This window comes from Lygodium microphyllum, chromosome 11, assembly GCF_053477565.2.
Source record: "Lygodium microphyllum isolate KBCC chromosome 11, Lygodium_microphyllum_v1.1.10, whole genome shotgun sequence".
In the NCBI taxonomy this organism is placed as follows: Eukaryota; Viridiplantae; Streptophyta; class Polypodiopsida; order Schizaeales; family Lygodiaceae; genus Lygodium; species Lygodium microphyllum.
The window spans coordinates 51,104,435-51,126,388 of record NC_141145.1 but is presented as its reverse complement, the minus strand read 5'-3'; the positions used below and the strand labels follow the sequence as shown (position 1 = coordinate 51,126,388).

At 40.6% G+C, this 21,954-nt stretch overlaps 1 protein-coding gene across 1 annotated transcript; it reads right to left on the bottom strand.

The window, feature by feature from the left end:
- Nucleotides 1–5,652: 5,652 nt before the first annotated feature.
- On the bottom strand, nucleotides 5,653–21,464 carry LOC148028808 (transcription factor MYB1-like). The gene is made up of 2 exons (XM_087687597.1): nucleotides 21,008–21,464; nucleotides 5,653–8,322 (listed from the first exon to the last, which is right to left on the bottom strand). The coding sequence occupies exons 1-2, from the start codon at nucleotides 21,201–21,203 to the stop codon at nucleotides 7,220–7,222; spliced, it is 1,299 nt and encodes a 432-aa protein (XP_087543723.1). The 5' UTR covers nucleotides 21,204–21,464; the 3' UTR covers nucleotides 5,653–7,219.
- Nucleotides 21,465–21,954: the final 490 nt, after the last annotated feature.

Sequence of the window (21,954 nt, the reverse complement as noted above, 5' to 3'; positions counted from 1 at the left end):
ATTCTAAGTCATAGAATCATGTTAGAATTAATTGCCAAAGGTTATTGTACATATGTCTTTATGCGTATTCGATATAGTTATGGTCAAATGCGACAATGTTAAGAGTTGACTAGAGATGGATATAGAAACTGATTGTCTATTTAAGAGTTATATAGGTCATCTCGTTGAGTTATTGGCACAATATATTTCTTTAAGGAATTTCGCTTATGTTGGGTAAGGTAGCCCAAACAAAAAATTCATGCCTTGCTTAACATGTTATAAGAGATGTACTCAACACTTCTTTATGAGGAGGAGAATCCTCATTAGAATGTAAGGTTACCTTAGGATAAGGTCTACCTTGGCTATGTGAAGCTGTGAATTGCATTATGGGGTGATTATCATTGCATCATTTGATATACATTTGAAAGGATTGTTTGTGTTTGCTAGAATCTAGATCTTTGATTGAAATTATTGTCAAATAGAATAAAAGGAAGGATCGCGCTAGGCTACCCCCAAGCTAGCGGCGAGACCCTACTCCAGGGGGTCATGATTATCGCTATGAGAGGCTTGGATCGGCTCGGTAAACGAAAGGTCTGTCAGTAGGGATAGTCTCGGACAGTAGGAAATGTAGGTGCCAGAGGAGGCTCTGGCTGTAAATCCTACATTATTCCTAGAATCTAACAAGCCCCTTCGTGACCCAAGATGGGATCTTAGAACCCTAAATACTAGTTACAAGGGTGGAATCTTGGTGGGCAAAATACCCTCGTGGAATTCTATGTATCTTCCACTGGGTCGAAAAGATATGGAATTTGTGATGCCATGTGATTTGGACCAATCACTTCTGTTGGACAGAAGGGATACATAAACGGGAGACAAAGATTAACTTGAAGATAAGTTAAGGAACTTGTTTGTCGATAGATTGCTTTACTCTGTTTTCGTGTCTGTACTATAAGCTATGCGAACGAACCCTGTTTTCTTAAAGGCTTAATTAATGAAGCTGATTTTAAGTGTCGCACATAAATGTGGTAGGACCTAGTTAGAAAACTAAAGCTATCAAGGGAAGCGAGTGGACAGATCCCCGACCTATCTTACGAGCAGGGTGGTCCCAGAGAACTAGGAGGCTTCTCACAAGATTTTACCGTCATTCGACCTTTAGGTATTGTTAGGTTAGAACCCGATTCATGCCGTTTTAGGGGACCGGAATGGGACTATGCCCTACGGGTAGAGAGGTTGAGCGGCGCATCCCTCTCGTTTCCCATTCTCTTTGAACCAAGTGCATCCTGGGTCTGCTTCACCTTGTGTATCTCTATGTAAAGTAGGATGTCTAGGATCCAACGCTAGAATGCTGTTAGGAGACCTTGGTCACTAGGAGCCCAGATTTCAGGTCGATCCTAGTGGGTTCAACCGTGAATGTTCCATTGCGAGGTGGATTCGAAAAACCCTAGGCGATAAAACTCGGAACATTCCCTGGGAGTGCCAGGCAATGACGCCTAGATTCGTTTCTCGATAGACCGCTAAAAGTGTGCCTGGATAGCCAATGGGCGGGCACCTTACATAGTGGTTTCCAAGTAGGCTTGTAGAAACAGGGCTAAAGCTTCTCTAAGGAGCAAGGGTGACTCTTGACCATCAAAAGAGGAAAGAATAGAGTATGCAGAAGGACTCCTTGCTGTCCACAAGGTTTTCTCTATCTTCTATTGGTATCGGGTGCATCTATCCAAAGGATGCTACTCTAAATTGTTATGGAATGCTTTGTACCTATCAAAGACTCCATCTTGGGAGGGTTTAAAGAAATTACTATGTATTTTATTACTATTGTAATACATAATAAAAAATAAGAGTGAACCATAAAAAACAGGCCCATACAGGGTTTCCTCCATCATCAACCACATTTATAATTTGATATTGCTTCTGGATGATTAGGGAACACTTAGCACTTTGTCAAGGATATAGTTGGAAGAATTTTGGAGTGGATTAAAAGCATTTAGTAGCTATTGTAATAAATAGTTAAAACAGAGTTGAAGTACCAAATTTAGGCCCATCTAGGGGTTTGATACCTCTTTATCCATGTCTATCAATTGATAGTGCTTATGGGTGATGGGATTGGTATTCCCCCATCAAAGTTTATATATTTTCATTGAGATTTGATGCTTTTCCTCTTCATATATTCATGTACAGTAGGCTACTACTCTGTTCATATTTAGGGTTAGGGCACATGTTGCGCAATTGATTTTGAGTTGTTCCACCAAGGCTTGAATTAATTGGATACTATTGTATTTAGCAGTGATATAGAAGCTTGGCATTATAATCTTTTGGGTTGTGATTTCTTTCTCTTTTCTCTCATCTTTTTCTCTTTAAACCCTACTCTCTACACCCATACTTTTGAAACCCCCATGGTTCTATCTTTCTTCTTTTTATCCTCCAACAATTGGTGAATCATCTTCGACAGTGATTGCATCTTAGGTGAAGACCACCTAAGTCTCTAGCTATGTCAGGCTATGGATAGATGAGATTTAATCCAAATCATGAATATAAGGACTTCAATAGATAACTCCTAAAGATCTGGTAGAAGGATAATAGTCCCTGAACCTCAAACAGGTACAAAAGAATTAGCACCAATGGTGATACTATCCCCTTTGAAATGGAGGTCTTAAAGCCAATCCTAATTATATGTCATGTGGAATGAAGTGCTAATGTGCAGGAGAAAAGGATTCTATGATGTAGAACAAGTGTTGTATTCTCAACCTCGAATAAATGGATGAAGACGGACTCAATGATAGCGGTCAATGGAGCCTTGGAGTGCTTAGCACCATCCTTGGTGCTTGCTTCAAATGAGGCTATTTTTGCTAGCACCTCTTTTGAATGATTGCCATTCCCACAATTGTGCACTTTTGCTTTGACTTCTTTTCCTTGTCATCCTGCTCCTTATTTTCGGCCTTCTCATTGTCCTTGTTGTTGCCTCCCTCTTGAATTTGCAATAAAAGCTTTTGTAGAGTATCCACTAGCTCCAATCTTCTTGACTCACTCTTCATGCTTCAAAACAAGCGGGGTTGATTCCTCCTATTGAATGGAGTCATGAACTACGAAAGTGAAAAAGCTAGTATAGAAGACATCATACTTTAAAGTTGGAAGAAGAGTAATAAGAATCATCGCTATCTGTTAGGATAAAATCCTCATGCCAAGGCATGCAAGCTCACCCCACAACTCTCCCATATTGTTAATGTGGTCATTCATGGAAGGATTGATATCAATGAATATTATTCGAAGCTTTGTTTCTATGGTAATATGGTAGGCAAAGGCCTTCAGCCAATAGAGAGAAGAGAGTTTTTGTCTACAAACATGAACAAGGACAGAATCCTACAAACTCATGGGAAAAAGAATAATGGGCTCTAGAATTGAGCTGATCCAAAAGAACAACTTGATGTGGATCCTACATTTGTACTAGATATCCAAGTAGTAACAAATGCCCATAAGTCAAAGGGATCCAATACACTCCACTTTGCAAGACTAAAGTGAGTGGTTTGAGCCATCAAGGTGAGTATCCTTAGGTAACGATAGAAGATATGCCTACATAAACGGTGTTAGGATGGACATATGTGGTACATTGATAGCATATGTAGAAAGAAAGAGGAGAGGAATGAGACAACTCTGAGCTTCTAAAGTAGTTAGTCTATTGATCTCTGTTTGATTGGGAAACTAATATTCAATCATCTTCTTCACAATCATCATGATTGATTGTGACAATCATTTTGATTATTAGACCAACATGAATGTCAATCTTCTAAGTGGTAGTTGTCTTCATCATCATACAAATGAAATTGGTGATCCATCTCCCTCAAAATTCTACAAAACATACAATAATCTACTACATTTTCATGTCGAGCTGCTCAAATGGAGAAGATATCGATTACATTCCTACAAAAGTTGTAGATGCCCCACACTCTTCATAGAAGGCCCAAACAATGCATAAATAGTTCTTTACAACAAATCTACACTAAACAAGTAGAGTATGGTATCCCTTCACAAAAGCTTGGAGTCTTATTTTTTAGCTCTGATGCCATGTAAGAGTAGTCAACAAAAGAAAAATGCAAATATGGAGATAGAAGGGAAGACTACAAAGAAAGACGAGAATGGGGAAAAAATCTACACTAAACTCCAAAAGAATGCTAAATACAATGCATACTAATCAATCCCTAGATGTAGCCCAAAGTGTCGGCAAGGGTACCATATCAAGCTAATGCAATTGAATGAAGCCCCAATGACAAAGAGAGCTAAAACTTGCAAGAAATATTCGCCAATGATTGAGGCCAACTATGAATAGTTGGAGAAGCTGAAAATTAGCTAACTACATTATAAAAGAGATGAAAATGACGACCAACCTACAACAAATGATAATTTGCCTTGAAAAATGTTAATCACCATTTTAAAAAAAACGATCGCGCCAATGTGGACTTCGTAAACACAACCTCAAGTCATTGAAAAGAAACATACTAAGCTAGACACACAAAAATAGCAAAGTAAAATGCATAAAGAGAAAGGGCTAAAAGGCAATTAGAGCTCCATTGTCTCTGTTATACTCTAACAAAGCTCACAACCAATATATAAAAGCACAAATTCTACAAGCTAACAAGAATCTCTCCATGTGCAGGCTTGTAATTTCTTACCTTCTATCCTTCCCTTCTCATTTCCCTGATTCCTCATTTTTGGATTTTCTTTCTATCATCATACATTAAATGCCTACATAAATATGTACATATGCAATATGCATGCTTGTGCAAACACAAATATAATTTATACATAAAGAGACAAAGTCACACACACACACAAAGGGTAAAGTGAAGCATGTGTGCACATACAATATTTTTCTTATTAAACCCAAAATGCATGCATAAACTATTTTTTAAGCCAATTGAAATTGAACGCAACCTAAAAACCAAAAAGAAATTTCACACCTCTAGAAGAAATCTCCATAATGCTTTCTACCAAAAACTTATTAATACCCTTGCATGTTACTTATCAAATCTATTATTCTAGCAAATGCATGCACATGTCAAAAACAATCCCAGACTTTCCAACTCATAATTCATGATTTACGACCAAATGGTTGCATTCATTACGTCCATCTACATCTTGTGCACTCTTTCTTTAAGACTTGCATACAATCTATCCCCAAAATGTTTATTTCCTATTTTTCATCTCCTCTTTTGTCATCTCTTTCTCATCTCCTTTTTATCCATTACCTTTTGTCTTTCTTTCCGGTTTCTCATCTTTCTTCAAAAGTCCTCCCTCTATGGCCACTACTACCATGCCATTTCCTTCTTCATATATGCATTTTTCTACTTTGGATCTTTCATGTGTGATTTGCCAATAGTTATTACATGCAAACTGATATAAATAAGTATGCCATACACAAAAATGCACGACACAAACACGCATGCATGCATACGTACATAACTCCTAGAAGCACCCATTCATATGTGCATCTCATGCATACATGCAGGCACATACATACAACCCATGTATGCATGCATACACATAGATACGTATCTACACAGCACACATCCATACAGGAAACTCTAGCATGTCAATCAACTAGCATGTATACCACCAATAGAATAAATTTAATTGTAGGGTTGACGTACATGCTCGTTACCTTCTCCTACAACCTGTATGCACATTGGTGGTAGAAGCCTGCAGCTCATACACTTGACCCACCAGTAATCCCGACGCTTACAAGCTGTCAAGATGACTAGATCAGAGTGGGTTTATCAATCAAATGAAGACGTGCTGGAAACTCTCAGAAAACATGCAATTTGTGATGGTGGACACAGGACGTGCCAGAGCCTTACCCCATTTGCTACTTTAATGACCCATCGTCATGAGCCACAACCAAACACTTTTGCACCATGCTTCCGTCATGTCCCGAAGGAAAATCCTCAATGATTACATGACAACAGGTGCTGTCTAACAGGAAAGCCTCAATAATTGTGTTTCGAAGTGTGGCCTTGATTGCAAGCAAGCTCACTACAGCAGTGCCAGGTTGCAGGGCCTCCCATTCCGTTCATGTTACATGCATGCATACACTCATAGAGACACAAGATGCATACATGCATTCATAAGCATGTATGCATACATTTGAATTCATTTTTGGTCCACATATTAGAACTCATACATGGCAACAAATGATATGTTTCTTGTCCGCAGACACACAGCATGATATTTGTAGACATATATACATCTGTGGATAGTTGTGTATCACTTCGAAGTGGGAAGTATTGCAACATTGGATACAGCTCTAGTCACGCAGAACAATGTATAACTCAAAGAATCATTTATCACTTCATTTATCACTGGCAACACAATACAAAATAACTGCCCTGCACATCCACAGTTTTAAGATGTAGGGCTCCCACAGCCGTCTATCACACAAAACAATACAGGCTGTTAAAATCATTTATCACTAGCAATGTGTTACAGAATAGCTCCCTGCACAGATATTGAGAATTACAGTCAAAAACAGAGATCCGTAATGCTGATTATCGCGTCACTTCTAGTTCCAACATCCCACACAGGCAAGCATCCTCTGCCTGGGCCCTGCACCTATGGCCGTCACCTGTCTCATTACTTCTAGTTCCAACATCCCACAGGCATGCATCCTGTGCCTGGGCCCTGCACCTATGACCGTCACCAACTTTCGTAAACACTGGCTTGTATGATTGCTCAGAAAGCAACCTTCAGTTAAGTAGCAAGATGCAGGGAATCACTAGAAGGCTCTGCAGAATCCAAGGCTTTCTTGGCGTGCAACGGAAGACCACTATAGCGAGCTTGAGAACCACCCAAAGAATGGCATTGATGGAACCAATCTGTTTCCTTCCAGGACCAAATAATCATCAATCCTCTCATATATGCAATATGAATAAAAATTTGCTGCTGCTTGTTAATTGGAACATTCTTCGTGTATTCTCATCTCCATTAGACGTCATAAAATAGTGCGACTCCCTCTATCAATACCCCTATGCCATCCTTAATCAAATATTCTGAGAACCATTTGGCACAGTGCAATCTTGTTGCAATCCTTTCAGGACTCATACAGGCACCGTTTGAGCCATCCCTTCTAAAAAATACCAGTGCATCCTTGCAAGTTCTCTTCAACTGCGTACAATTGTTCATGAAAGGTAAGTCAAATGCTTCCGCACTAAAACATCTTAACTTATTCCAGTGGATTTTTCTTCTCTATTTGCTTTTATGACCTGTGTTCATTACTCTGATGAACCTGTACTGCTGCCATAGTGTGCTGTGCAATCTCTCTTGCAATCAGATCTTGCATGATGCCAACCAAGTCATTATGCCGACCTGATGCAGTATATTGAGTTTCCATGACTCTCTCCTCTGCCTTCTCTTGCTTTAATTGGTTCTGTATTAGAGGGCATATCATCTGTGAAATTAGATTCTGGATTGAAAAGAGGGGAGACCTCTCAGTAGAACCCTGAAGGCATTGGTCTCCTGCAAGATTTGTCTGCTCTCTTTGCATCCCCCCAAACTCGAACAACTGACTGCCATGGCTTCCTGCTGACAATGGTTCTTCCACAAACTCTATGTACTCTGGTCCCATCAAAGGTGTTTTAGGAGAGAGACAGCTTTCCTTTCCTTGCATCATGCAACACCCACGACCACATTGACTACGCACTTGGGGCATGCTTTGATATGTGAAGGGTTTGAAACGTGGAGACACTCCATGAGATGTGAGATAAGACCAGTCTGCTTCAAAACTTGGCCTCACAGAAGAGACCACTGGCTGTGCACAATTGCTCATTTGAGCTGTGGGCAGTGTATTTGACTCTGGAACAGTACCTTTAGCTTTATTTGCAGATAAAGCACTATAACTAGTGAAGGCACTTGGACGAGGTGTTGGTCTAATAATAGGGGAAATAGTGGAGACAGAAGTGTGTTCTTCCGTGATCCCAGTATTCGGAAATTTAGGTGTCAACTCTGATCTTTCTTGTGTCAAACTCAGGAAAGGTTGCCCGCTACAACTCTCAATCTTTGGTTCTGTAGAAGCAATGCAATCTTCAGACTTTTGATGTCGTTCTGTCCCACAATCAGAACCAGTTTCGTCAGCAGCTGGCCGAGTCTTATCAGTGTCACTGATTTCTTCCTTTGGTTTATCTGAATGATCTGATGACAGTTCTCTCCTTGCTTTCTCATCATTTAGATACTTCCGGCGGAGTGTTGAATTCCAATGGTTTTTTATTGCGTTGTCAGTACGACCAGGAAGTAGTCTGGCAATTGAAGCCCATTTGTTTCCATGTTTTGCATGAGCTTCAATAATCTTGCGATCTTCTTCCTCTGCAGAAAATAAGAAACTGTGTCAGATGCATGGACTGCAGCAACAGGTGATCCAGCATTGCACCAATATAAAAGTGCTTTATATAGCATAGGTTACTAAAAACCCTCTCAAAATAATCCTAGAAACTCATTTTGCTCGTTACACACATCCATTGCCCCCAAAAGCTCCAAAATAGAAACAAACCAGGGAAAAGCAGCCTAAAATACCACACATACACACACAAAGAGTATATTAATGTCTCTAAAAGGCTTATGTGGCCTATCAAACCAAAGCAATACATATAATGATGGTGTGTTTCTCATCTGGAATGAGAAAAGATGAAAAACATGCCTATAAGACTGAAAAGTGAAATAGCATCCTATAAAAAGAAAACATGTCGATGATCTGAAAGTAAAAGTAGAAAAAGGAAGCTTTCCATCAATGAGATATCTGTCCTCTAGGGAGATGTATCTCTGCATGGCTGAGGCATCTCGGCATTTGTCTCCTGTGGCGCTCAATGATGGCTCTAATTTGTCTGTGGTGTGGATGTCTAGGCCTTCATCCAGGTGGACATGGGCACCTAGAACAGCCGAGTGCCATTGGTCTATCCAAAGGGATACCTACAGAAGATGAGGTCCAATGATGATGTACTGCTGTAGGCTGTGTGACAATAGTATTGGTATGTGCCATACTCAGACGTGTAGTAGTGAGAAACTCAATGACTGCTCTCTGTCTATGAGAGCCAAGTTGTGGCGGCCTCCTACTCCATAGAAACAGCTGCTCTACATCTTTGTAGCTCCAATAGGAAGAAACCCAAACATCTATGATCGTCAAACTGTATAATTCGTCTAAGGGTCCAAAGCCCTCTCGAAACAAACAGTGACCTCATATATCATTATATATCGTGCATCAGCACATGCAGTATTCCTCTACCTCTGGCTCTCTGTCGCATAGTGGGCATACGCATTCCTCTATCTATATGCCCTCCCATCTGTCTGTCTCAATCCTCAAGTCATGGGATGAGGTGCGGTTCTGACCAATAACTATACGCAATCCATGAGGCAGTTGTGTATCCATGTAACTAGGTCGAGTGATGAAACCATCCTCAGATACCTAAAGGAAGTGGGTCTAGTCACATGGTTCAGCTCTCATCGGCTTAAGCAATCCAAACTATAGTCAAAGGGGGGCGGCGGTTTGTCAATCCACATCCCATGTAAACTCATCCATGTACTCGTTTGAGTATACCAACAATGTCTATCACCATCTACTGCTAGCAGTCTAGACGAGGCCAAGGCTAGATCTGGATATCTATCTTGGGGGAGCTCCCATAGTCTATATATGAAAGTCACTGCCTAGACCAAGGCCTCAACTACCATGGGTGATGCTCCCAACTCAACACTAACAATCTCATGTGGGGTCGAGCTCTTCACTCGTATCATACATGAGATCATCATGACCAATGGTCTTTCTATATGCTCCCACCTATCATAATATTCCTTCTCTAGTCCATCCTGGTCTCCCAAAGGTTGTCTCCTCGTGTGGAAGAGACTTGACCCCAAATAGATGCCCCATATAGGAGTGCAGGTGTAACCAGGGTGAAGGGAGCATGGTTAGGGGCAGAAAACCAAAAGCACAAGTTGGTTGAGTATTTAATGCAACAAACCGATGATTGCAAGCTAGAATCCAAGCACAGGCTGAAAATGCAAGTTGTTGGTTAGAAAACGCAAGTAGTAGCTGAGTACACACAGGCTGAAAACCACCACCAACAAGTCGCCTGATCATCAAAGGGAAGAAAGACTTGTAATTAGCAAAAAAATCATGGCAAGAACCTAGATCATGCAATCTAATACCATATCAGAAGTAGTGCAGCAATGGAAGCACAGACAAGTGCTGAAATAAACAGTTGAACACAAGACACAAGAGATAGAAAACAAAAGAACACTACAAAAGAAGAGAACTCAAGATGTGCTTGGAAAATCGAACCCATATACCAAATACGAGAATGACGCATACAACAGTGAGTCACTAGTTGCATGGACACTGGCACCGACTCTTCTCTCCAACAGGAAGACCACCTGAAGAATAATGATGACTGAATGGAAGGAGGAGCCACATACTAAATAGGTATAAAATAGGCCTAAAATGGCAGCTGGTCAACCAACATTTAATGCTGGTCAACTGGCATAAAATGCCACAAATGCCACACAAAAACCACTAAAATAATGCCTAAATAAAAGGCAATGTGCCTAGGCTTGGTAGGCATGCACAGACTCACATATAAGCTGGCAAACCTACTAACTCCCCAAATCTCAATATTCATTATCCAATAGATACTAGATATTTGCCTTTGGTTCTTACAGGCTCGACAATGGGCCAAAAATGTTGACCAACGGAGGTCAACAACAAGATATTGCTATACTTTGGGTACAATGTTATCTCATGGAGTAGCAAGAAGCAGCCCACTGTTGCCCTTTCTTCCACAGAGGCTGAGTATAGAGCAATAGCGTCTACCACATGTGAGTCAATGTGGCTTCAAAGGTTGCTAGGTGAGCTTGGCTATCCTCAAACAGGTCCTACGACACTTCATTGCAACAATGAGAGTTGCATTGCCTTGGCACAAAACCCACTATACCATGCTAGGTCAGAGCACATTTAGATTCAGTACTATTTCATTCGAGAGAAGATATTGGATGAAACCATTGATGTGGTTTATTGCAAGATAGAGGATAATCTTGCATATTTATTTACGAAGGCATTTCCTTAGGTTGTTCTCTGACAACACTCCAAATCCCTAAGCCTTATATCGTGTCTAGGATCTAAGAGGGGGTGTGAAACCAGCCTATCTTCTCGGATAGGGTGGTTTAACCTGATTAAGCACTTAATTACAGCAATCAGCAAATGAAACCCCAACTGGTCAAATGCTGCCCCAAATTCACAATAGATGGACTGGCATCTGAAATCCTCACAATTCCACGAATTTCCGGTACTGATTTCAGTGTACAATGCCTTTGATTGATGGCACAGGTCCCAAGGTGGCTGCTAAACCCTAATTACTGCTGTAATTTAGGGTTTACAGCAGTAAACTCCCTGTTGTCCACCAAATTTGGCTATACTCTGTTACCAATGGCTGAGAATTACTGAGAATGCTTGAGCATAAACTGGAGGAGATGAGAGAATGCTGTAGAGAGAGAGAAAATCAACTGAAATGTATCTTTTGATCGGTAGCTCTGATGACAAATCTGATGGCACCAACAGCTTCAAAAGGGGAGTAAAACACTAGCTCAGCTAGCGAGCCCTCCTCTTCTTCCGCCGTCTCTCTTGAGGCGGAAGAGAAAACCAGCTACCCCCTGTCCTGCCGCGGGACGTGATCAGTCATCGCCGCCTCTCAGAGCCAAATCTGATCACCTCCTCTCCCTCCACCAAGCACAGAATGGCTGCAATTCAGCTTCCACCACCCTCCAACAGCCTTCTCCCTAGTTGCATGGGAAAGTTTTGCCAAGTGGTAGCCTTCCTAATGCATTTTCAGCCATTAAATTAATTTTTCGGAATTAATTAATTCTGAAAATTAATTTCAGTCCTTTTGACCCTGCCCAAAATTAAACATGCCCATCTGTAATGAAATTGGCTAGGCCATTTGCAACTTCGAGTGGTTCCCAACCTCTGTTGACCCTTAGACTAGCATTAATTAATTAATTAATGCTAGTCCCTAGTGTCACCACTGACACTTAATGGCCAAACAATTGTCCTAGGGTCCAACCTGGCACCAATTGACCACCAAAACCCAGTTGGCATAACTTAACACAACTTTTGTTTTTAACACCCACTGCATCCTCGGGGTCCTTGGCCCATTCCCATGAAATAACTGCCATGTGCATCACATGTGCTAAACAACCTTGCACATTTGATTAATAACTTAATCAAATGTTACTAGCAAGATTAAAGCATCTCAAAATTTCACGTCCCCGTGACAGGGTGTTAGAGATTAGTCATCCCCTAAACTAGCATTTCTCAAGATACAATTGGGGCAATCAGATATCTCAAAGAGCATTACATATTTTTCCTATTAGTTAGTGGGCATTTCCAGCAGTCACAATGTACGAGCATCTTTTCAGACAGATAACTATGCCACGTGGCAAGTCGGCTAGTCAGTGCTGATTATTTTATTCATTTATGTTGCAATCAATTGGTTGTTGATCAAGTTGGTCAGTTTTTTGTTGGCCACTTGCATTATTTTATGGTTTTATTTCAGGCTATTTATACCCCATTGGTAGCCTATCCTCTTCACTTGCTTTTTAGGTGTTGGTGGGAGAGATTCAGCTCGAGGAGATACATCAACAGCCCTTTTGGGCTTCTAGCTATCACCCTAACATTCTATCACCTCTATCTACTGTGTTTGCACATAGCAACTATCATGGAGATTTTCTCTCTCCTTAGGTACCTGCGTTTTCAATCTTTCTCTCTCCTACCTTAAATTTGCATCAAATCCAACCTTCCTTGGCTATGTTTGTTGATGTTCAACACTTGAAGGTTGCCTTTGCTGCAATTCAAGTTCCATTCAGAGTATGACACACTCTACAGCTCATAACCTCTGCCTTGATCCCAAAGATACGAGAGTTTGAGGTTCAGTGTTCACTACATGGTGTATTTGTTGCATGAGCACTGTATATTCATTATTCATCCGCTTTATTATTCATTGTGTTCACTATCTCTGTGTTACCCTAACTATGTTTAACTACGATTGGTTTTGCGCTTTTTGCATTTAGAGCATTTCTTCACAACTTTCGCATTCACTCCACTCTGACAAAGCCAACCCCGCTCTTTGTTAAATAACAACCCATCATGAACCTGGAAGTCAATCCCAACTCCAAGATTTCAAAACCTCCCAGACTTCATTTGATGTGTCATGGAAGTCCCTCTCTAGAACCTGTGCACCTGTATACCTATATAGATTACGCTCACCTGCCCAACCTCTCCACCCTCTCACACGCCCTCTCTAAGCACTAGAGAGTTATAAGGGATGACCACATAACCTGCACTAGAAAGCAGCAAAAAGAGGGGCTACCAAGCCCTTCCCACAATTCGAAGAAGATAACCCCTTCCACACCTTGGCCTTGGCTTGGAATAGAGGATCTGATCATCCAAGTCAGAGTCATGACTGGCGAAAGAAGTCTATAGCCTACTACCTCTTCTTCTCCTTCTTGTTCCTCGAAGCCACTAACTCTTTGTAATCCTTGCGTAAATGTCAATTCTTACCACAATGATAACATTGGGCCTTCGACTTCTTCTTCTTGTCACCCCTCTCTAAAGCTACAAATGCCTCATTGGAGCCACCATACAAGAGAGAAGCCTCCCTTGTAAACGCAAAGATGCCTCACACTCAAGCAGCATGAAGGACATACGAGTAAAGCTCATTGGCATCAATGATATTTGGGCCTGCAAAGCATTAGCCACTCCATTGAACTCCGAAGGGAGCTTGTAAAGCACAATCCCCACAAGATGAGCCTCTAGAAGGGCAAACTACATGTGTCGAAGCTAATCATGTACTTATGTAACACGAAGCAAGAAGGACTTAATAGTATTCTTCAATTCGAACTTCATCTACTGCAACTATCCATAAGGATAATTGCACACATAATCGAGGGAGCCTCGTACATCTAAAGCTTTGCTCATATTGCTGAAGCAATCCTGTAAGAGGTCACCGCCGAAAGAACCTCTTGAGAGATACAGTGAATAGGCATGGGCACCATCAGAATCCCATGTGAATATAGCTTCCTCATGGTTATCCTCATCGAAATCAGCTAGAAGAGAAATGGGGCACTCAAGATGCTCAATAGCTCCAGAAACAACACTCCATAACTGCTTCTACACAACCATGCTTCCATAACAACACTCCATGTTAGGTAATTAGAGTCGTAAAGTTTGTCATTAGTAGAATAGCAAGGGAGAGGCATTTAGAGAGGATAGGAAAAGAAAATAAAGGAAAGAAGAAGGAGAGAGAGAGGGCACAACCAAAGCACACCATAGACTGCACTAAACGGAGTTGACACGTAGTGTGGAGGGTAACAAATCACAAAATTTAGAAAAAACGAGAAGGATCAGCCAAGATAAGATGGACAAAGGCTGAAAGCCCTGTCGCCCAGCCTTCAAGAGCTCAAGGAGGCTGCAAATGCAAATACTACAAGGAGTAAATGTAGACAAAGAAGCATTTAATGCTGTCACTGGCATTAAAAATAATGCAGAAAAGCAGTAAACACAGGCAGCAACAGTATCAAATGCAATCAATGATGTCTAGAGGAGAATCGCAGCAGAAAAACACAAATATCTGATGGTTAAGTCCCATACAAGAGACCACTGATGACACATTCTACCCTGCTGTTTGTACTTTCTAAGTCCCCATTTACTTCCCTTCAAGCCTTGGTCCACCTTCAGCAGTTGGCACCAGTCCCATCACTCTGTTTATTCATTGATTCTCATGCCCTGCTTCTGCAAAAGTACTTGTATTCACTCTTCCATTTTCATTCTATTCATCTAAACATTCATTTGTTTTCAAGGAGTTTGTACTCTTTGTGCACTTGTCAACCCTCGTCTTCACAAGTGATACCCAAAAAACCTTCACTCTAGCCAAATCACATTCTGTTGGAGACCAAAATATCATTGAAATCCACCAACAGTAACAAGCAAGGTGTTCTGTTATTGGCCTGCAGGCTGTAAACCCAAAAAAGGGAAAAAAAAACTAGCCTCAAGGGTAATCTTCTTAGGGGTGATAGGCTATTAGCACACCTACCTGAGGGCCTCCACACTCTTGACACAGATTACAGATGCTTCAGATTACTTTAGGCTCTAGCTTGTCCATTACAACCACTCCATTCTATAATTTACTGTTGATAGAAGCAGTTCCCTGGTTTGAGCACTGTATTTCCACTTGCATTCTTAGGACATAGACATGTCAAAACCAATGATGATCATTCTTAGACACATGGACATTCACAAGCAGATATCATCATCATTTTTCAGCATTACCGCTTCTCTTTGTGCCTTGGGAGTTGAGTTTATTGATGTTTCTACTTAACTTCTGCTGGATTGTCACAGACAAGCAATAGAAACTTGAATAAAACCTAGTGAAAAAGTAGGGACAGGATGTAACTGCAATGAGCAGCGCAAATCATTACAAGCACAAAGATGGGAACCAAACGTAGAATAGAATCCCTTTAGTCATGAAATGAAGGGATCTTTTATCTGAATCAAACTTGCCTAATCTAATGGAATCAACAAGGAATTGACATGGAAAAGAAGCTGAAATGTATTAACCTAAGGAAACATGAAAGAAATGTTTGAAACAAGCTGATGCCATGGAAACTCGCCTCCATGTAGGTGAAAGACATGAACTAATGTGACTACCAAGAAAACTTACATGACTTCCAAGTTCATAATGACAAAAGGCCCCTAACTTTGGCTAGGGCTGCCTATTTATAGCAAACCCTAAGCCCTAGTCCTCTAATCTTATTAGAAAGGCTTTTAGCCTGTCATTGGCTTTATTTACTTCATTACAAACCCTCCCTGCTTCAATTAGCTTTGTCCTCAAAGCTACAAATGGGAAAATACTACAATGGATGTAGCATAAAAGTTCAAAGACACAAGTTGAAGAAGAATCCATGGTCCAAGAAGTTCATGACTGTCTTCATGCTGCTCATGCTGTCCAAGAAAAGGCTGTCATAGTAAAAGAGTCATGACTTCTGAAATATAGCTCCGAATCAAACAAATGAGGTGTCATTTTGAAGAATACACCTAGGAGCATCACATCCAAGCATAAAATCTTGACTTTGATGACATCAAACCATTTATTCTTATGACAGGAATTTAATATAGCAAGCTGTATTAAACAGTCAACTCATGCTTCTTCAACTGTTTCTCCCATAAACCGAATAAAAATCAATGAAGACAAGCTGTCAATCATATTTGCAGGTCAAGGGATCAAAAAGTCTAGTCATTCTTCCATAGCAATCCTCCCGGATCAAATGGGAATCCATCAAAGTGATCATCATCATGAAAACAACTGCCAAAATTGTCAATGACTATGCCCGGGCCAAATGGAAAAGAAAAATCATCCCAATGATCCCCCGAATCAAAAGGGTAATGAACATTCTCATAATCCGCCTCATAGTCATCATGGTCAAATGGATGTAAAGGATCTTCATTATCCAACATGTACATATCCCAATCACCTATGGGCTGATATGCAACATCAATAGCATCACCATAGAAACCAAAATTTGCATAATCATGTCCCTCTTGAAGGATAGAGGTCTTATGAAAGTCCTTCTTATATTGCATGCTGTCCTTAGTGAGGTTCTCATGAAGGTCCTCCTCATTGTCCTCATATTCTTCAGCATTGTTCTCCATTTGCTCTTCTTCATTATCGTCATTACCATATATGCTGTCCACATCTGCATGTACTTGCTCTTCTTCGTAGAAATCTTCAGCTTGTAATGCTTTAGGTGCCGCATGTGGTACATAACCCATATGGTTGGGCTGACAGTAAGTGTCATAGCTCTCATTCTCATAATGCTGTCCATAAAAATGATCATAACTACTACATTCATCCATGTCATGCTAATCATTATGGCTGACATTCTCATAGACATTACCATAGGCATCTTTATAGGCATGCTGTCCAAAGTCATGTGGATGAAACCTTGAAGGAGAAACATGATAATCATGATGAGAAGGCTGATCAAATACATTATGTTGCTGTCCAAATGTATGTACATGCTGATCATAAGCAAAAGAATCTTCACAAGCATTATATCCTTGCTCAAAGTAGCCATGATAGTCATTGCTTTGGTAAGGAATACGAGCATGATATTCTTAATCAAATCTGTCATAAGAAACATAATCTTGTTGTTGTTGACCAAAATGGTTTGAATGATACCCATTTTGCTCATCATGACATGAAGTATAGCATCCATTTTGTTCAAGACATCTGCCAAAATGTTGCTCGTATGAGGGAGAAGTGCCATATGGTTCATATGCTTAGTTGCCATGAGATACATACTCATTCACTGAAGTATCTTGACATTGCTGACCATAGTTCTCACAAGTGGAAGGACTTGAGACATTGGAAACTGCTGTAGGTGGTAGCCATACATCAAAGAGAGTAATGAGTTTGTCAATGCCCATCTTATATTACTTGCCAAACTGTTCTCTACATGCATGCTGTCCCAACTATCCATAGACACAATTTTGGCCATAACTTGATGAATACAAGTCCAAATGGAACAAATGATAGCTCTATTTGAAGCCTATGATGTCTAGCTTCAAATGAGAGTGTTGGTTTCAATTTATAAGCAGAAATACCCCTCTCTATAAAAGGATTTCCAGATCTGTCCATAGTGGACTGCACCCTGTTTTTACTCTATTTTGGCCCTGTTTTACCTCATGAACAATGTCTTCCACCCATAAGAAGTTAGGAGATGCTTCAAATCAGTAAGTACATTGATAATCCAAGTATATTCTCTGCAAATAAGCCCATAATACACCAATTTTTGCTCTGCAATAGTCTAACTGTCATACATTGTATACCCTCAATGACTTGGTCAAGTGTAATCCATAGTATATGCAAAGAAAAGAGGAACCCACTTGCTTGTTCAATCTTGTTGAAAGGTGCCAAAAAGAGCATTCAATCTTGAAAAGCACTTATTGATATTGATATTGGAAATACCCTACATGTCAAGGTCCATACATGCTATTCATACATGAAACAAACATGTCTTGACGAGTATTAGGCTACCCATACATTTGTCTGCTCTTGCATTTTGCCTTCAAAATACCCATACATTTGCCTGCTCTTGCATTTTGCCTTCAAAATACCCATACATTTGTCTATAAGAAACTCATACATGTGTCTTTATGCTGCCATACATTTCTCTTCATGCTGCCCATATCAAAATACCCATTCTATCATGCTCCAAACATGATACAATGCTAAGAATGCTTATAGGTAACAGTAAGTCTTCAATCTTCATGACATCTTGGTAAGAATGGCAGCTTTAAACTCTATGCATTCTTTTAAGAAATGTAGATGGAATGATCCAAGAGTGGATTGAGACTTTGAAAATGAAATGAAGTTCTATTCTCCACTGAAATTTGCCAAAATTTTGAAGTACTATGTTGTACATCATTCCCATGAAAAGAAAGAACTCCAAACCTTCAAAACTTGCTCAAACCTTTGTCAATCCGGAGTGGCCCTGTTTGCGGAAGCTCTTGTACTTGGGGTTGAAGCATATTGTTAATGAAGAACCATTGATTAAAACAGCTTCAATTCAGCTCCATATAGTCAAGACTCTCCGTGCTCTTTGTTGGAATTGAATTCCCTGCAACATACTCGGTTGATGGAAGGCAAAATCCTCTTCCATTTGATAAGAGACCTTGGATATTGGAAGTAGGCAATCCAATGATGGTTGAAGAGTTCGAGATTGAAGAGAAACTTAATGACTTCAGTGGAAATTGAAACCTATGCTGTCCATAACCTCCATAGGTCAAGATAGGTCCAAAACTCTTCAATGTCGGTTCAATCTTGTCCAAAGATTGAAGTCATGAGTATGAAGATGCTCCAATAGTGGTTTATCCTCAAAATCCCCTTGATTTGGATTGAGAAATCTGAAAAATTATTCATGCTGTCCAAAATTGTCAATCCTACCGTTTGAAACCTCCATAGCCATGCTCAAACAAAGCTTCCAAGTACAAAGAACCCTCAATGTCTGACTCATAGCTTGCATAGACACTTCAAGAGATGGATTAAAGCAAAAGCCCCATGACATGAATAAATAATTCTGAAATTTTCTTATGCTGTCCTAGACTGTCAAACATAGGGTTGATATGAGAGATGAAAGCTCAAATAATGACCATGAAAGTTGAAGATCACTTGGAAGAGAGCTTGCTTGTCCATTATAGAGGCTTGCTTGAGCTCTTAAGCTCAATCTACTTCAGATTTCTCACGCTAGTATAGGAGTATATCAAAACAGCGTAGTCAACGTAAACATATGCTGAAGTATTACATGAGATGGTTAAGCCAAATCATGGCTTATAGGTGCTCCATGGAGAGCTTAAAAGCCATAGATTCAAGACTAAGAAACCAAACAAACCATTGAAGCCATTGGAGTGGGATGGAAGATGATTTCTTGGACCATAGCTTCAATGAAAGCTTGTAGGGAACTTGAATCGGAGAGAGAAAGACTAAGTCTCAAAAAGAAACCCTTCCTTCTCAAAAGTAACTATGGTTTAAGTGTCCTCCAGCCATGTCTAACCCTCTTTTGGTCCATATGCCTTCAAAATGGAGTGAAATTTTATAACAACCTGCCAAAGTAGCTATGAACCTCCATCTTGCCCCCATGTCTCTATCAAGAAGCACTAAAATAACCACAATTTGAAGTAGTACAACCTGACTAGTCACTATCAAGAAGAAACCAAACCATGTAACTATGTCTTCAACTCTAGTTACACAGAAATTATACCTGTATCTAGATCTTCCATGAAAATGACCTCCCCAGTCAGATCATAATCATGAAAATGATGGAATTAAAGCCTGCCTTGGATCAAAGCAAGGCTCTGATACCATTGAAATGAAGGGATCTTCTAACTAAATCAAACTTGCCTAATCTAATGGAATCAACAAGGAATTGACATGGAAAAGAAGTTGAAATGTATTAACCTAAGGAAACATGAAAGAAATGCTTGAAAGAAGCTGATGCCATCGAAACTCACCTCCATGCAGGTGAAAGACATGAACTAATGTGACTATCAAGAAAACTCACATGACTTCCAAGTTCATAATGACAAAAGGCCCCTAACTTTGGCTAGGGCTGCCTATTTATAGCAAACCCTAAGCCCTAGTCCTCTAATCTTATTGCAAAGGCTTTTAGCCTATCATTGGCCTTATTTACTTCACTACAAGTCAATAGCGGCATTCGGTCCACTTCTCTTTAAGTCTCTAGGCAAGTGTGTTATCCTAGGCTTGTCTGCTTACATGTCAATACCAGTAAATCATGTCTTCAGCTGACGCATTCATGCATACAATTACTTACACAGGCTTTTTTGGTGTGAAAGTGCTTGGATAATCTTGAAATCTCAAATACATCATAGTAGGGTATGATAGCTAGTACTCCACTTTCACAAGCACATAATATATTGCAAACTGTTTCACTAAGCACATACTGATTTCTCTCCTTTTATACTGCTTCTATGAGGCTATGTAATTATGGGCTAACTGCTACCCAAGTCAGATCGAGTAACCTACAAACATGTGTGCATGTTCTCACATGATCTTTCCATCCACACACGTAAAAACTGGTGGCACATCAATCAACAAACTAATGAGGGAAACGAACCAGACCCCTGCTAAAACTTCTGAAAAAGATCCTCTAAATCTTAATACTTAAGAAATCATGAAGCAAAATTCAAATTTGCATCTCTTTTTTATGGATTGTGCTTTTTCAAAACTACTACAGCTCGAGGCTCTTAGAATGGACAAAGGTATATAAAGATCCTACAGGCGTTGTCTCAAAGGAGAAGCCTTAAACAGGACAGAGTTATCAAGAACAGTCGCTTGAAAGGGATCTTTTCTTTTATGGATTCTCCTTCATTCAAATCACAGCTCCAATAGACCAAAATGTTGAAGCTCAACAGGACAGAGTTATGAATAACAGTTACCTGAAAAGGGTTTGCGCTTCACGCCAGGGTTCAGCTGATTACACCACCGGAGGCGGCACGATTTGCCGGATCGGCCAGGGATACCTCGGGCGATAAGACTCCAGTTCCGAGCTCCAAACTTCTCCACAAGCTTGCTGAGGACGTTGTCCTCCTCGGGAGACCAGGGGCCCTTGATGCGTTCCTCCACCGTATGCATGCTGGGGGTGAAAAAACCCTAAATGGTGATTAAGAACAGGGACCAAAAAAAAAGGAGCTGGAAGGAAGAGAAGAGGACGCAGAGTAGAGGGTGTGAAGCTGGGAAAGGATCTCTAGGTTAAGGCGCGCATGCAGGGGAGGGTGTCAAAAGGCAAGCAAAGGAGGGGCTTTGGCTGTTGGCGATGGAGTTGGTTGATTGAGAGAGAATATGTGTGCGCGCGCGAGGGGTATTGAAGGGGGAACGAAGAGTGTGCGTGTTTGTTTGTTTTGTTTGTTGAGAGAGTGAGAGGGGTTTTCAACACCGCTGGCCAACCACCAACAACACTCGCTTTTCCGCTTTCACATGAACCTCTCGATCTCCCTCGTCCCCCGCCGTTAAATTCCTTACGTTTTGAACTGCCGTTAACGCCCCCCGTCAACTAACGATCCCTCTACTTATGAGGACAAGTCGTCCTTATGATCGATAAGAGGGCCCACTACACGACTAACCCTGACAGTCGTCCTTAGAGTCGTGTCGCACCCGGGATAATAAATCCCTCCTTGTCCCATTAAAATGGTGTCACTCAATGTATGCATAGGGGTAGAAGGGCTTCATTAAACTTGATGAGACCCTCCTAAACTCATCGTGCTAGCCGTTTCCATGGACATCCTAGTAGCGTTAAAGAAAAAGGTCATTTCTTATTCGCCACAACGAGCTGTTAATGGCCGCATTAATTCTTGCATACTTTGTTAAAGGCATGATGGGGTGATTG

Excerpts from the sequence above, each read along its gene's own strand:
- LOC148028808 (XM_087687597.1), bottom strand. The coding sequence starts at position 21,203 with ATGCATACGGTGGAGGAACGCATCAAGGGCCCCTGGTCTCCCGAGGAG. Across the intron at positions 8,323-21,007 it reads GAAGCGCAAACCCTTTTCAG|AGGAAGAAGATCGCAAGATT; the intron begins GTAACTGTTATT and ends TATTTTCTGCAG.